The following is a 16849-nucleotide window of genomic DNA, read 5'->3' on the forward strand; positions in this document are numbered from 1 at the left end:
ATGAACATCAGAGGTCCGCGGTTGTTCAACATCCTCCCAGCGAGCATAAGAAATATTGCCGGAACAACCGTGGACATCTTCAAGAGAAACCTAGATAGTTTTTCTCCAAGGAGTGCCGGACCAACCGGGCTGTGGTGGGTATGTGGGCCTGCGGGTCGCTCGAAGCAACAGCCTGGTGGACCGAGCTTTTACAAGTTAAGCCTGGTCTCGGGCCGGGCTTGGGGAGTAGAAGAACTCCCAGAACGCCATCAAGCAAGCAGGAGCATCTTTTGAGAGAGTGAAGGCTAAACTGGACACCGTGGGGTGTGGAATGTCCGGGTCATCAGTAGAGGAACGTGTAGCAGAGCGGGACAGCCCTAAACTTATGTTATAGGATATGACAAACCGTCTTATTACTAAGGATAAAATACCTGAAATGCTTGCACTGTATCCATATTTCGCTCCCGGTACATAAACGACACACGAGATTCAGAAGCAAGTAGTGTATTGTGAAGACTAACAATTACAAAGAGCAGCTTCCCTATGACTGTAATATCTCCATATAGCTCAAACAATTCTGTATTAGCGATAAGACCTACCATTAATGTATAATGACTTACTGTAAATATACAGCTCTTGAAATAGAACATTCTCTGTAACTAGCTGACATTTTAATTATAAGGTGTGAAGGATAGATGAAATTGTTAATGTAATCATCATTGACGTCTGATAAAGACCTTTTGTGCCCTCTGTAATCCTTACTTGTAATACCTGACCGGGGGCCTGACAGCTGAGTGGACAGCGCTCGGGATTCGTAATCCTAAGGTTCCGGGTTCGATCCCCGGTTGAGGCGGAAACAAATAGGCAGAGTTTCTTTCACCCTGATACCCCTGCTCTCCTAGCAGTAAATATGTACCTGGGATTTAAGACAGCTGCTACGGGCTGCTTCCTGGGAGGATGGGGGGGGGGGAAGGAGGCCTGGTCGAGGACCGGGCCGCAGGGACGCTAAGCCCCGAAATCATCTCAAGATAACCTCAAGAAGATATGAACACCCGCTATGGGAGGGAGAAGGACCAGAGAGACTTAATTATTCATCACAGGGGTGTTGAACACGGCGCTGTGGCAGTATATTCACTCGCAGGATGAGTGACGCTGCCCAATAACCTCTCCCTTTGGGAGGAGAAAAACAGACAAACACCATACCCACCAGCCGTGAAGGTCAAGACCCTGACCCCCATAAACACTAGTATACTCATGAGGCCAGCCAGGTCCTCACTTGTGGTCCACCACCACCACAACACCACCACCACAACACTATCACCACCACCACCACCACCACAATACCAGCATCACCACCACCACAACACCATCACCACCACAACACCATCACCACCACCCACCACACCATCATCACCACACCACAACACCACCACTACCACACCACCACCACAATACCAGCATCACCACCACCACAACATCGTCTGGGAGCAGCATCAACACATCACATGTAAATGAGTTGTTTACTTTAATTCTGGGCTTGTACCAGAGGCACTCACGTCAGGCGAGGTTGGTGCCTCTGGCACCCACACACGTCACACTTTCTCACATCAATTTCATTTGTTCTGAGAGGACGAACAATTCCATAAACTCGTCCTTCAGGATATGGAAAGAAAGAAGAGAAGGGAGAAGCACTATATCGCAAACGAGAAGACCCTGGGTCAAATCCTGGGCAGGAGAGCACGATTGGGCACTGTTTTCTGGTCCCACTCGCTCCCTGGGCAGTCAGTCGTCCCCTGGGGCACTCACGGACACTCATCCCCTGGACACACACTCACCCAGACATGGATGTAAAACGCTTGAGGGATCGTGTTCTGGGGTGTGTTCTAATAATTGTGTGCAGTAAAGGATAAATGAATAATTATCTCTTAGATGAAGAACTTGTCCGTAACGCTGCGCGTGTCAGTGGCTTCGTAAGAATATATAAACACCAATGTTATGTAGTCTCACGTCAGGTACCTTCTTGTTTATAAATGTTTAGATCAGAGCGGGAGTCACCATGATAGACGCTCTTCACCAATATATGCACTTTATCAACCCATTGTACCGTATTGTTTATCAATAAATTAGTAAATCAATACATACGAATAAATCTTAGCCTCGCTATAAATGAGGATCACAATGCGTCTCTTGTGTAACCCCACCTATTAGGTGAGTACACTAGGTGAGTACACTAGGTGAGTACCACCATAACTCTCCCCAGGACCCCATAACCTTACCCCAGGACCCCATAACCTTCCCCCAGGACCCCATAACCTTACCCCAGGACCCCATAACCTTACCCCAGGACCCCATAACCTTCCCCCAGGACCCCATAACCTTACCCCAGGACCCCATAACCTTCCCCCAGGACCCCATAACCTTACCCCAGGACCCCATAACCTTACCCCAGGACCCCATAACCTTTCCCCAGGACCCCACAACCCTCCCCCACACCACTTGCAGAGAGCCAGCTTGTTGTTTACAAGTGGTCATACTAAGTGCCTTCAGCATGGGCAAGCATGAAATGTTTACACACACATCATCGTGGCAAGATGATGGTAGTCTCGAATGAATACCCAGACCCACAGATCCGCACAATACTCTCCCACAACGCCCACACAATACCCTCCCACAACGCCCACACAATACCCTCCCACAACGCCCACACAATACCCTCCCACAACGCCCACACAATACTCTCCCACAACGCCCACACAATACCCTCCCACAACGCCCACACAATACTCTCCCACAACGCCCACACAATACCCTCCCACAACGCCCACACAATACCCCCCACAACGCCCACACAATACCTTCCCACAACGCCCACACAATACCCTCCCACAACGCCCACAGAATACCCTCCCACAACGCCCACACAATACCCTCCCACAACGCCCACACAATACCCCCCCACAACGCCCACACAATACTCTCCCACAACGCCCACACAATACCCTCCCACAACGCCCACACAATACCCCCCACAACGCCCACACAATACCCTCCCACAACGCCCACACAATACCCTCCCACAACGCCCACACAATACCCTCCCACAACGCCCACACAATACCCTCCCACAACGCCCACAGAATACCCTCCCACAACGCCCACACAATACCCTCCCACAACGCCCCACAGAATGCCCCCCTCACATATAAACATATTTCTGAATAAATCAAAAGTTAAAATCCAGGCCACCTGCCTGGTGTGGGCGGGAGTATCCACCTCAGGGTCCGTCCACGGGCGTTTGGGGTAATACAAGTGCCCACCACAGTTCCATAAGGTTTAAAGCAACATCGTTACCAGACGCTTACAATATGTGAACGATATAAATGTCTCCTTATCTGAGTATTTTGTAAAGACACGGACACGCCCTCACACAGCAGCAGGTGAGTATACTCCGTGGTGGAGGAGGAGACGGGTAGATGATATACGAGGCTTTATACAGCGGTAATTGTTGGGTGGATATGATCGAGAAAAACAGTATTTGAGACCTCACCTGAGTAAGCAGGACGCGCGCAAGGTTTAAACTCCACAATGGTTCCATTGCTAGTGGTCCGGGGTGTCCATTGTCTCCCCCTCTCACTGTAGCAGAGCACTGTACACAATACAACACACACACAGTCTTGTATACCCAGCTGTGTGGCCAAGGCTAGGAGGAGGGACCGTCGGTGGTATAAAGAGTGTTGGGAGCGTAGCGGGCGGACGAGGAGTGAGTTTCTCCACCCGCGGTCCACCACCAGCCTTGGTAGTGAGCGTGAAGCCTAGTGTGGCCCCACACGGCCGCCACCAACGCATCTACCCAGAGGCTGTGTGCCCTTACCACCTCTCCATCACCTCCCCTCGGCTCCTGCATCACCTCTACACACCTTCCTCTCGCAGAAGGCAGTGCAATATTAAGGCGGGAAGCACGAACTGCGGCAGAACAAGGACGTCGAGCGATATTTCCCTCACGACAACATTTTTCGACGGTTGATGCTATGGTCACGTGATTGCCCCGGGCGGTCAGTCGGGGCGATGAGAAGATGCTGAGGGGGAGGGGGAGAAGGGGGGGGAGAGAGAGAGAGAGAGAGAGAGAGAGAGAGAGAGAGAGAGAGAGAGAGAGAGAGAGAGAGAGAGAGAGAGAGAGAGAGAGAGAGAGAGAGAGAGAGAGAGAGAGAGAGAGAGAACAAGAGAGAGAGAGAGAACAAGAGAGAGAGAGAGAGAGAGAGAGAGAGAGAGAGAGAGAGAGAGAGAGAGAGAGAGAGAGAGAGAGAGAGAGAGAGAGAGAGCGAGCGAGCGCAAGAGAGAGAGAGAGAGAGCGAGCGAGCGCAAGAGAGAGAGAGAGAGCGAGCGAGCGCAAGAGAGAGAGCGAGCGAGCGCAAGAGAGAGAGAGAGAGCGAGCGAGCGCGCGAGAGAGAGAGAGAGAGAGCGAGCGAGCGCAAGAGAGAGAGAGAGAGAGAGACAGAGAGAGAGAGAGAGAGAGCAAGAGAGAGAGAGCAAGAGAGAGAGAGAGAGAGAGAGAGAGAGAGAGAGAGAAAGCGCGCGAGAGAGAGACAGACATAATTCAATTTAATTGTTATCTTTATTATGCCCCCCATACCCATGCCAGAGAGAGCTAGAGACCAGCTAGTAAGGCCTAAGAACAAAACTGAGGTCCAACACGGCCACTTGTACATAATAACGAGACTTTTATTAATACGGATGGAACAGCACCCTCTTCCTCTCCCTCCCCTCCCCTTCCCCCCTCCCCCCCCTCGTGGGTCACAGCCAACGTTACACAGCACAGTAATCATCTATAGTATTTCTATAGTTCAATTCAATATGCTAAAACTCTTGATGAATTTTACAATCCTGGTAGAGAAAATCATCAGGACAAATAATGGGGCGGCTTTGACAAGCCGCCGGCTTCCTGTCCTCGTCGAGGGCACTATAGACTGTTAGTGCCGCATATGACAATACTCTTCCTGTAAGTGTTAATGGTCGCCATACCCATCCTGTGAGTTATTGTGTAAAATGTTATAATATAATGTATATACAGTATATTTTATATATATATATATATATATATATATATATATATATATATATATATATATATATATATATATATGTATATATATATAATAGGGGTACCACCTCTGGTGCATTTGTAGGGACCCATAGCCTCGGAGACGAAAATAAAGAGCATTCAGGGAAGACCTTGTGCATTCTCACTGAACACTTCAATATTGTCTCCTCCTACCGCCCATATTCTTTTTTTTTATTTCTTAGTTTCATTACATTGTGTTACAGTTTACAGGAAACACACACACACAGATAACAATGAGGAGGAGGTCGTGCAGCAGGTGAGAGGTCGGGTGTGTGCCCAAGATACACCTCACATTTCCTCTCTGGACGGCGACACTGAGGCGCTGGAACAGGAAACTGGCCGCTCTTGAGTCTCCATGGTGAGCCCCTAATGGATTTACCCGGCACAGGAGCGGTGCTAAAAAAAATTTAAATTTTGCCCCGAGGGGCGAGTTTATTGGGCAGCGCCACTCATCTTGTGAGTGGACACACCGTCATAGTGACAGTATTGGGCAGCGCCACTCATCTTGTGAGTGGACACACCGCCATAGTGACAGTATTGGGCAGCGCCACTCATCTTGTGAGTGGACACACCGCCATAGTGACAGTATTGGGCAGCGCCACTCATCTTGTGAGTGGACACACCGCCATAGTGACAGTATTGGGCAGCGTCACTCATCTTGTGAGTGGACACACCGCCATAGCAGCATGTACAACACTCCCCAATAGGAAGAAAACCCGCTGGGTTGTTCATCCTGTCACTTGTACCCAGACACAGCTGGGACTTGCTTAACTCTCTCAAGTGAACAGCTCCTCAAACAAGAAGATTAACATCTACCATCCCTTAAAATCTTACGTTATCTTGCTGGTGCAAAATGGAGAAATCTTTTAATAACAGGAGCGGTGCTGTAACTGACTGATGCCCCTGTTCACCCAGCAGTAACTAGGTACCCGCTGCCGGGAGTTAGTAAACTGTTGTGGGTTGTACCCCGGGGAATGTCAGTAATTAACCTGTGAGGACCTGGATAAGCCTGAGAACCCAACCCTAACAGCGGGAAAATAACAAATAATTTAAAATCATAAAGTCTTTAATACAAAGATTTAGCTTCAGTACACAGTACACAGTACTTCAGTACACAGAGGTCACAACAGTGCGATACATCAAGTGAACACATCCACATAATGCACAAATGGAATGTATTAGGAAGTGATGTGGAGAAGGCTGACTCCATACACAGTTTCAAATGTAGATATGATAGAGCCCAGTTGGCTCAGGAACCTGTACACCAGTTGATTGACAGTTGAGAGGCGGGACCAAAGAGCCAAAGCTCAACCCCCCGCAAGCACAACTAGGTGAGTACAAGGGCCGTTGACCATGTGGCACAACCGACTAAGGCGAGTCTGGCCTCATCCTGGACGTAGGTTCGAACCCTCATCACAGCCCTTGTTTATTTGTTCATTTACTTTCACCTTTGATTTAATACATTAATTTGAAAAACTTATTGTTATTAATGACAGAGGTGACAAGTATTTGGTAAATAAGGAAAATCAATTATATAGTCTTAGATGTAAAACTTATAGACTAAATGCACAATAATTTTAAATATATTGGCCATGCCTCTGGCGAGTACGTAATGTGTGGTAACGAGACAGGCTCACACCCCCAGGCTTAGGTGACAGGGAGGTGATTGTTGGTGGTGGTGGTTGAGGGACAGGGATATGATTGTTGGTGGTGGTTGACAGACAGGGATGTGACTGTTGGTGGTGGTGGTTGAGAGACAGGGATGTGACAGTTGGTGGTGATTGAGGGACAGAGATGTGACAGTTGGTGGTGGTTGAGAGACAGGGATGTAACAGTTGGTGGTGGTTGAGAGACAGGGATGTGACAGTTGGTGGTGATTGAGGGACAGAGATGTGACAGTTGGTAGTGGTTGAGGGACAGGGGGATGTGATGCACACTAGAGTTCAAGAGCGTGTCAACAAACCGTCTGTCTCTCCATGACAACAATTGGTTAATACCGGCCAGTATCCCCCTTGGGTCACCCTGAACACCTCCTACATCACTCTTATGCTTCACTTATATTTCAAGTTATTTTAAGCTATTTTAAGTTGTGTTTTCATACATTCAAGTTGATGTATCTGATGATTCTCTCCTGCTGCCACCAGTGGGTCTCACAGTCACTCTGCCACCAGTGGTTCACTCAGTCACCCTGCCACCAGTGGTTCACTCATGGTACCACTGGTTCACACACCGTCTCATCAGTTCATAATAATGCACGCAGAGATCTTAGATAACACATATATAACACCCAATACATATGTACCGGTTGTCAGGATCATCTCAGGCCTCCACACACATTATGTAAGTTAACCTACACGTTCTCTTCCACATTCTCATTGAACCATATTTTGCCATAACTGGTCGCATAGTTTCAATATTGTAATTGTATTCGATACCAAAATAGCCAAACTGACATTTGGTAAAATTCACAATTTGAGTTCAATAATATGTTCAAAGTACACATAGAAATCACAACAGCCTGATACATCAAATGAATAAATCCACAAAGGCCATGATGAGGGTTCGAACTTACGTCCAGGATCATCCCAGATGCGTTTTAGTTGATTGCGTCACAACATGGTCAAAAGAATTGCAACCGGGAGTGCTACTGCCCCCACATGGATTCTGCAGCCTCTAAAAAAACGGTTTCTGTCTCGGAGAGGCTGCGGGAACTGTGTGAGGGCACTAGCCATCCCGGTTGCAATTCTTTTGACCATGTCGTGGTGCAATCGACTAAGGCACGACTGGGATCATCCTGGACCTAATTTCGAACCCTCATCACGGCCTTTGTGGATTTGTTCATGTTCACAGTAGATGTCTCCATATTAATGCTAAAGTAATTAAAGTGCAAATTCACTCACAATTTATATTAACATGTTTTTGCAATTGGTTTATCTAATGTAAAAAACTTTCATAATTACTCACAATAAAGCCTCCTTACAGTAGCCAAATAACAGGGGATATCAATATGACAACATCGCTTTATCTTTTAGAGTGGAGAGTAGCTCACAAAAGTTTGGGATAGTCTCCACAGGAAGGGAAGCCGGGTGGGACGGGAGGGAAGTCGTGATCACTACCAAACTTGAAGACCACCTCCATGCCGGCCACGGAGTGGAAGAGGATGTGGCAGTGCAACAGCCAGTACCCTGAGAGCCAGACAATACCAGGGTTATGACCTTATTCGTGGTGGGCTTGATGGCTATACCCGCCACCAGAGTAATGAAGTTGAAGACTACGAGCATGCGAGAGCACCTGTGCCACACCTGCCCAGGTGCTCGCGCACGGTCGTAGTCCTCAACTTCACTACTACTTCACTACTCACCAGAGGGTTATTAAGGAAGACCACAATAGTTTTCTGACCAGCCAGCATGTATAATTCTCGTCGGCGGGGACAGGAAGCCTGTGCACAAGTTTATCGAGGTCCTACCCTAGGCCTAGCTAGGTCATCTACTGACCTTCCCTAGAATGCAATCCATAACAATGGCCTAACTCCCGGGTACTGCTAGGTGAATGGGAGCATGAGGTGAAAGGAAACATGCTCCGCCATTTGTGTCCTATCTGAACATCGAACCCGGAATCCTCAGTTATGAGCGGAGAACGTAGACCACAGTGCTACTGGACTGGGTGAGTATAGTGGTCGGACTAAAGTACACTCTCGGTGTATATACAGTACACCGAGAAGAGTGGGTAGACCTCTCGGTGTATAAACAGCTTGTGATATTAGCATATTACGAAATATGATTTCTATCGGCCGAAACATTATGAGCGAAAAGACTCTAGAAACTTGGAAGTGGGATAAGAGTGAAGAGTAACCCGTTATATGTGCCATAATTGTCCTTACTGCTTAGAATAAATACATTAAATAATGTTATATGAAAATTACATACGTGTTTACTCCCCACTTTGGTGGGGTGCTGAAGAAAAGAAACCTCCCCCACCACACCTTCCACACTATACAGTACCAGGGAGACCCACCTCCCCCACTGTACAGTACCAGGGAGACCCACCTCCCTCACTATACAGTACCAGGGAGACCCACCTCCCCCCACCACACCTTCCACACTATACAGTACCAGGGAGACCCACCTCCCCCCACCACACCTTCCACACTATACAGTACCAGGGAGACCCACCTCCCCCACTGTACAGTACCAGGGAGACCCACCTCCCCCACTGTACAGTACCAGGGAGACCCACCTCCCACACTGTACAGTACCAGGGGGACCCACCTCCCCCACCACACCTTCCACACTATACAGTACCAGGGAGACCCACCTCCCCCACTATACAGTACCAGGGAGACCCACCTCCCCCACTGTACAGTACCAGGGAGACCCACCTCCCACACTGTACAGTACCAGGGAGACCCACCTCCCCCACTGTACAGTACCAGGGAGACCCACCTCCCCCACTGTACAGTACCAGGGAGACCCACCTCCCCCACTATACAGTACCAGGGAGACCCACCTCCCACACTGTACAGTACCAGGGAGACCCACCTCCCCCCACCACACCTTCCACACTATACAGTACCAGGGAGACCCACCTCCCACACTGTACAGTACCAGGGAGACCCACCTCCCCCACTGTACAGTACCAGGGAGACCCACCTCCCACACTGTACAGTACCAGGGAGACCCACCTCCCACACTGTACAGTACCAGGGAGACCCACCTCCCCCCACCACACCTTCCACACTATACAGTACCAGGGAGACCCACCTCCCACACTGTACAGTACCAGGGAGACCCACCTCCTCCACTGTACAGTACCAGGGAGACCCACCTCCCCCACTGTACAGTACCAGGGAGACCCACCTCCCACACTGTACAGTACCAGGGAGACCCACCTCCCACACTGTACAGTACCAGGGAGACCCACCTCCCCCACTGTACAGTACCAGGGAGACCCACCTCCCCCACTGTACAGTACCAGGGAGACCCACCTCCCCCACTATACAGTACCAGGGAGACCCACCTCCCACACTGTACAGTACCAGGGAGACCCACCTCCCCCCACCACACCTTCCACACTATACAGTACCAGGGAGACCCACCTCCCACACTGTACAGTACCAGGGAGACCCACCTCCCCCACCACACCTTCCACACTATACAGTACCAGGGAGACCCACCTCCCACACTGTACAGTACCAGGGGGACCCACCTCCCCTACCACACCAACAAATCCCCCAAACCAGCATCCCGGCACTTCTTATGACTAGGTGTATACTAAGAGTTGAGTTATCCTAAAAGATATGAAACATTCCCTCTTAACAGATTGATTATAATTATTTGTATTCCATACATACTTCTTGTGACCTGCTCACACTCAGTCACTGTACCTCACACTGACTAGCCGTTACATACCCTCCGTCCTCACACTTTTCACGCTCACACTCAGCCTTTGTCGTGGGAATATAGAGAAATACCCATATAACTCTCAAAGCTCCTGAGAATGCGCAAACATTTCCTGAATATATTTCAATCTAAAGAACAAATACAACGTTTATATATATTATATATTATAGTGTACCTGGATTAGAAGCAATGAACCTGACAATGGTGTAGCCTCCATCAGGCACAGCGACGGTATCCTTCAACACTGGATGGTCAAAGTTCCTTTTCAACTGACCTCTCAAATCCATGTCGATCACCTGAGCAAAAGTAAATAAATTAATAACAATGTATCAGTTAGAATCTAATTTGTAGTCCAATCAAATTTTGCTTGGTGTCTCCGAGTATGGAAAACCACAAGGAGAACTAATATATTTAGAAACCCAGGCACTTTTAGCACGGTTCTGTAGTATAATGATAATTTATGGTTGTGTGATGCATTCTCTTTTATAATATGATAATTATGGTTGTATTTACAATTAACGACAATAGGTTAACGAAAAAGGTAACAAAAAAATAGAAAATAGTATAACCTTGAGAGAGGAAAACCAACTCAGTATAAGGCAAGGAAAGTTTCAGAGACAAGTTTTGAAAGACTCAATACCAAAGATGTTGCAGAGAACATAACAGCGGAAACTCGCTCTGCAGCGAGTTTATATAACATCAGTAACTGTGTAACTAGCTTTAAACATTGAAATTGGAATTTAAATAAGTTTACTTAGGTAAAATACACACACACAGATGAGGTAGCTCAAGCTATTGTCACCCCGTTCAGTACATCGTGTTAATACATAAATAATAAATAAATAAATAAATAAATGTTTATTCAGGTAAGGTACATACATATAAGAGGTTTTACAAAAATTGACAGATTTATAGATAGAGCTAGTACATGCAATGCCTAAAGCCACTATTACACAAAGCATTTCGGGCAGGAAAAACATTAAGACTAAAACTTAATACTAATTGAGATTAAAGTATAAAATGTGTTGAGAACAATTAAAAATAAAAATAAAAAAGGGGGGAACATGGCTGAAAAAGCAGCACAAATACAATTAGGTCGACAAACAGCGTTGTTTAAGAAAACAGACATGGGTTGACAATATAGGGGTAAGGTAGGTTACAGGGAATTTATTAGATAGTGCTTAGTTTTTATCTTAAACTGGTTGAGAGAGGTACAGTCTTTAACATGATTGGGAAGGTCATTCCACATTCTGGGTCCCTTGATTTGTAGAGCACTTCTAGTTGATTAAGTCGTAATCTTGGAATATCAAAACTATTTGTTTCTGGTGTTGTGCTCATGGGTTCTGTTACAACCTTCAATGAAGCTTTTGAGGTCAGGATTGGCATTACAGTTCAGCGTTTTATATATGTATAATACACATGAGAGAATGTGCAGTGACTTAATATCTAACATATTCAGAGATTTGAATATGGGTACTGAGTGATGTCTGGGGCCAGAGTTTGATATTGTCCTAATAGCAGCTTTGTGTTGAGTAATTAGAGGACGTAAATGATTTTGGGTAGTAGAACCCCAAGCACAAATACCATAGTTGAGATATGGATAGATGAGGGAGTAATGGAGCGTCACCAGGGCAGGGCGAGGCACATAATATCTGATCTTAGAAAAAATGCCAACAGTTTTTGAAACTTTTTTTTATATATTTAGAATGTGTCCCTGGAAATTCAGCTTGTGGACAATTATCAGACGTACTTTTATGATTAGGTATACAGACAATTTGCAAGAGACATTCAGGCAATGCAACAAAAGGTTACAATCTTGATGCAAAATTCTTATATTTCTCCAGAATATCATCAATGTTTCCATTGTGACACATCCAGGCTATTTGTTCAGGAACAGTTCTTATCTCAGTGTTTCTATATACATTAATCAACGGACAATCAAGAACATAATGGGCAAGGGTGTGAGGCCTTAACATACCACATAGTTTACACTTCGTGTCATTATCATGAACACCTATCCCATATTCCCAGTAATATTTGTACCCAAGCCTGAGCCGCATGTACACAGAGTCACTCCAAGCATTTCTCCTTTTACCATAAGTGAAATGGGTGTTTTGACTCACACACATGTAATATTGCATGGTTTGGCTTCCCTCATGCATTACACCTCTCCTCTCCACTTCTTCCTGTGCCTGAATATTTCTGATTTTTCTTCTTATTTGTCTCATTGTGAAAACCCATTCAATGTCAACTTGTGGTTTTGATGTGGCACGTTTGGCCAAGTCATCCACCACCTCGTTGAGCACTATTCCAACACGAGATGGAATCCACATGAATTTCACTTTTTGACCTTTCAGCTGTATCTCTTTTATCATTTCCTTACAATCCTTGAAGACTGGATTTCGACTGTTTAATGAATCAAGTGCTCCTCGACTATCGTCAAATACAAAAACATCTTTGTCGTTTTGACGTACTTCCTCTAAACAAACCAGAATGGTCTGCAGTTCAGCTTGTGTGGACGATATATAATTACTAAGTCGAAGTTCAATTTTCCTGTCCACAATTCCAAACTCAGTATATTCTCTTATTAGGACACCACACCCTGCCCTGCCATCCTCCGCCACCAACCCGTCACAATATACATGTAAACTGTTGCCTCTTGGTAACCGAGATATCATGCTTCCATACAAACACCGTAATTGTCCCGGTTCATGATGAATCTTCTTCACCTTGAGGGGTACAATTTCGACGTCTATTTTCTATACTTTCCAGGGAGCAGACCTATTACACTGGTGAGAGGGTTTACAGCAATCAAGTACATCGTATTCCCTGAGGCTTTAGTAGATTGTCACTTGCTTAGCTAAATGAACTATGGGATTCAGTTCCTGAACCGATATGTGCCTCTGTAACCCTTTACACCACCGCTCATGGGATGGGTATGGGGTGCATAATCAAGAAAGTATCATCAATCATCATGGCTCTGCAGCGAGGCGTTAAACTCTTGGAGTGCCAACACCAACTGGGAGCAGAGGCCAGAGTGCGGAGAGTAGTGTGACGAGGTTTAAAGACTTAGGCTGACAATATGTCAGTTCTGGGTTACTATAGGTGGAGGCACACTGCCTTAACGCGAGGTAAAGAGTCGGAGGAAGGTCACACCTTCTCGACTAACATGGCAATGTGGAAAGGGGCCTCCCGGCTGAGTGGACAACGTTCAGGGGTCGTAGTCTTAAGTGCCCGCGTTCGATTCCCAGCAGAGGCAGAAAAAAATGGACAGTTTCATGCCCTGTTCACTTAGCAGTAAATAAGTGCCTGGGAGTTTGCAGTCCCCGTGGTGAAGTGGTAACACACTCGATTGGTGTTTCCCAAGCGCTTTGCCCTGGGTTCGTATCCTGGCTGGGGAGGATTGACTGGGCGTCAATCCTTAACTGGCGCCTCTGTTCACCCAGTAGTGAATGAGTACCTGGTTGTTAACCGAGTTGGCGGCTTTACAAGAAAGTGAGAACTCTTGTATATATATATAAATAAAAAATAAATAAATAAAATAAGTTAGACACCTGGGAATGTGTGTGTGTGTGTGTGTGTGTGTTAGAGAAATATATGTAGTAGACATAAGACGAAAAATAGTTGGTTAAAAAGGTGGGGTCCAAGAGCTAATTGCTGGATTCTGCAGGAATCGTAAATACAGGAAGCACCCTGCCTTAACGCGGGAAGGGAGGTGACCTCGGAGGGAGGTCATACCATCTGGGCTAAGAGCAAAAGAACCACTTCGACTAGATGGATGAGCGAGTTCGAAGTTTAACGGGATACAAACAGTGCTGATGGCTGGAGTCATCCAGATTGGAATTTAAATACAAAAATGACAATGAAAATAACTTGTTATGATTACAACATTTATATTTTCATACTACCATTTGCCCGAAACGCTGTGCCTATTATCATTTGCCAGGAAATGCCCTCCCGCAACTTCTGCCAGCGTCTCAACCTCTATGGTTCATGGAGTCTCTGTTAATTAGGCCATGACCCAAGTCTGGCGGAGACTTGAGCGCCTACAAGTCATCAGTGGCTTTAGGTATTGTGTGTACTAGTTCAGTCTATAAATCCAACAGTCTGTTTGTATCTCATCTTCTATGTATGTACTTTTACCTGAATAAACATTCTGAATTGATTTGATTAATTGGAGGAAGAAGTGGCCAGTGGAGTGGATGTGTCACTGACCTGACTCCGTGTGATCTCAGCTTCAGGAACATCGTTGGGGCGGTCTTGGCCCAGCACATAGAAGTACTCCCCATGCAGGTGCACTGGGTGGCTGTCATCACCATTTTGTCCTATAAAAGGCAAATGTATACAAATGGCAAAATATAACTAAATGGAAATTAGAGTTAATGCAGACTAGGTGACTGTTTTATAAAGTTTCAATGTTAAATGAAATAAGTTAAATGATTACAAGAAGGAAATGATTAAGATGTTTAAATACTTCAGCATATTCATAAAAGATGACATATTAGAAAGAGAATGAAGAGAAAACAAGATTTATAAGAGCATATTTGAGAGGTGACTGGGCCGGGTTGATGGGAACCCGGGTCGACCCGGCCACTGAAAGGCTGGCCTATAAGGCCAAACCCGACCTGCCAGTGGCAGCCCTTGCTACACTATACACTATATAAAAGTATTAACTCTTGTTATAAATACTCTATATGAAACGGGTAAAGTAGTAAAGTTATAACCAAACATGTGTATAATGTTGGATGTACAATACAGTACTGAATACTGTACAATACAGTATAACGATAGAAATACTGGTTCAGTAACAGGGTTGTTGATTTGTGGAACCAATTGCCGCGTTGTTTGGTAATATGTTTATTTGTGATGTGTGTCTATGTATATATTAACACGATGTACTGAATGGGGTGAGAATAGCTTGAGCTACCTCATCCCTTTGTGTGTATTTTACCTCAATAAACTTATTTCAATTTCAATTTCAATTTCAAATTGCCGCGTAACGTGGTGGATGTGAGGTCCCTCGATTGTTTCAAGCGCGGGTTGGACAAGTATATGAGTGGGATTGGATTGTTATAGAAAGGCCTATTGGCCTCGTATGGGCCAATAGGCCTTCTGCAGTTACCTTTGTTCTTATGTTCTTATACAAACCTTCATCAATTAAGACCAGCTCGACGAGGGAGCCGAGGGGGATCTCATACATATGGAGACACCCGCAGTAGTCTTGAGCACAGTTCTTGCCAGGGGGCGGCACATCAACATTGCAGATCTGTTCCTGCGCCTCACCGCCCAGGATCAGAGGAGTGGACAGAGCTACATAAGACAGGTTGTTGATCTGGGGTGTGGTCACTCGCTGGCTTTCATCAACTTCATGTAAATAAACACAAGGTTCGAAGGTTCACTAAAATGGTTCATTACACAACCACACATACCGTATGTTTCTCACATATATTGAGAAATCTTCGAAAATTAAATTACATCCGAAAATATGTTTTTTAATAAACTTACAGATATATTGAGTCTTTCCTTCACGTACATAATAATATGATAATAATTAAATGATAATTGCAGTAAATTAAACTTACCTAGATCATAATTATAATAAATTCGAGAGTAGAAGTTGTCATTATTTACGCCTCGGACTTGGAAAGCGAGATAGATAGTGAAGTCAGGCTTGGGGGTCCTGAGGGCGGCTGGTAGTGAGTATGGTGACCTCAGGTCACTAACACATATCAGGTCATCATAACAGGCACTGTTGATGCTGTTCACTTGCTAGAAGGATATTATGTATATTAGCCGCTGCCACACTTTGGCAACAGGGAAATTCATATATAGACTGAAGACATAACAAATGAAGGTTTATATATCTATCACTCTATATATCTATCTATCTATCTATCTATCTATCTATCTATCTATCTATCTATCTATCTATCTATCTATCTATCTATCTATCTATCTCTCTCTCTCTCTCTCTCTCTCTCTCTCTTTCTCTCTCTCTCTCTCTCTCTCTCTCTCTCTCTCTCTCTCTCTCTCTCTCTCTCTCTCTCTCTCTGTATATATATATATATATATATATATATATATATATATATATATATATATATATATATATATATATATATATATATATATATATATATATATATATGGGGGGGATTCGAACCCATGCTCTAGGTACTGCCAAGCAATTTCTTATTTGGAAACAGGAAGGCAATTTTATGTAACAAATTACCGGGTAACATAACAGGTGTGGGATCGCTGGGTTATTCCAAGAGTATTTTGACACATGTGTGAGTGAGTTGTTGACACGTGTGTGAGTGAGTTGGGTGGATGAAAATAGGAACTGCCTCAG

At 45.4% G+C, this 16849-nt stretch overlaps 2 protein-coding genes and 1 long non-coding RNA gene across 4 annotated transcripts in view; 1 reads left to right on the forward strand and 2 right to left on the reverse strand.

The window, feature by feature from the left end:
* The window catches only part of LOC123774072 (uncharacterized), a 48516-nt gene extending 44769 nt beyond the window's left edge, over positions 1-3747 (reverse strand). For both annotated transcript variants that reach the window (XM_045768211.2, XM_045768210.2), the window contains exon 1: positions 3527-3747. The gene's annotated coding sequence lies outside the window, so the exon portion shown is untranslated. The remainder of the gene's footprint in view (positions 1-3526) is intronic.
* Positions 1-15479, forward strand: part of LOC138359487 (uncharacterized) — a 31356-nt gene extending 15877 nt beyond the window's left edge. The window contains exon 3 of the long non-coding RNA XR_011225958.1: positions 14678-15479. This is a non-coding gene — a long non-coding RNA (uncharacterized lncRNA). The remainder of the gene's footprint in view (positions 1-14677) is intronic.
* Positions 8013-16849, reverse strand: part of LOC123774073 (uncharacterized) — a 24562-nt gene continuing 15725 nt past the window's right edge. The window contains exons 10-14 of the mRNA XM_045768212.2: positions 16080-16266; positions 15646-15861; positions 14713-14822; positions 10673-10793; positions 8013-8283 (exon numbers count right to left, since the gene is read on the reverse strand). Of these exons, the coding sequence (XP_045624168.2) occupies positions 8144-8283; positions 10673-10793; positions 14713-14822; positions 15646-15861; positions 16080-16266 (774 nt within the window). The 3' untranslated portion in view covers positions 8013-8143. The remainder of the gene's footprint in view (positions 8284-10672; positions 10794-14712; positions 14823-15645; positions 15862-16079; positions 16267-16849) is intronic.

The sequence above is a fragment of the Procambarus clarkii genome, chromosome 91 (assembly GCF_040958095.1).
Source record: "Procambarus clarkii isolate CNS0578487 chromosome 91, FALCON_Pclarkii_2.0, whole genome shotgun sequence".
NCBI classification, from domain to species: domain Eukaryota; kingdom Metazoa; phylum Arthropoda; class Malacostraca; order Decapoda; family Cambaridae; genus Procambarus; species Procambarus clarkii.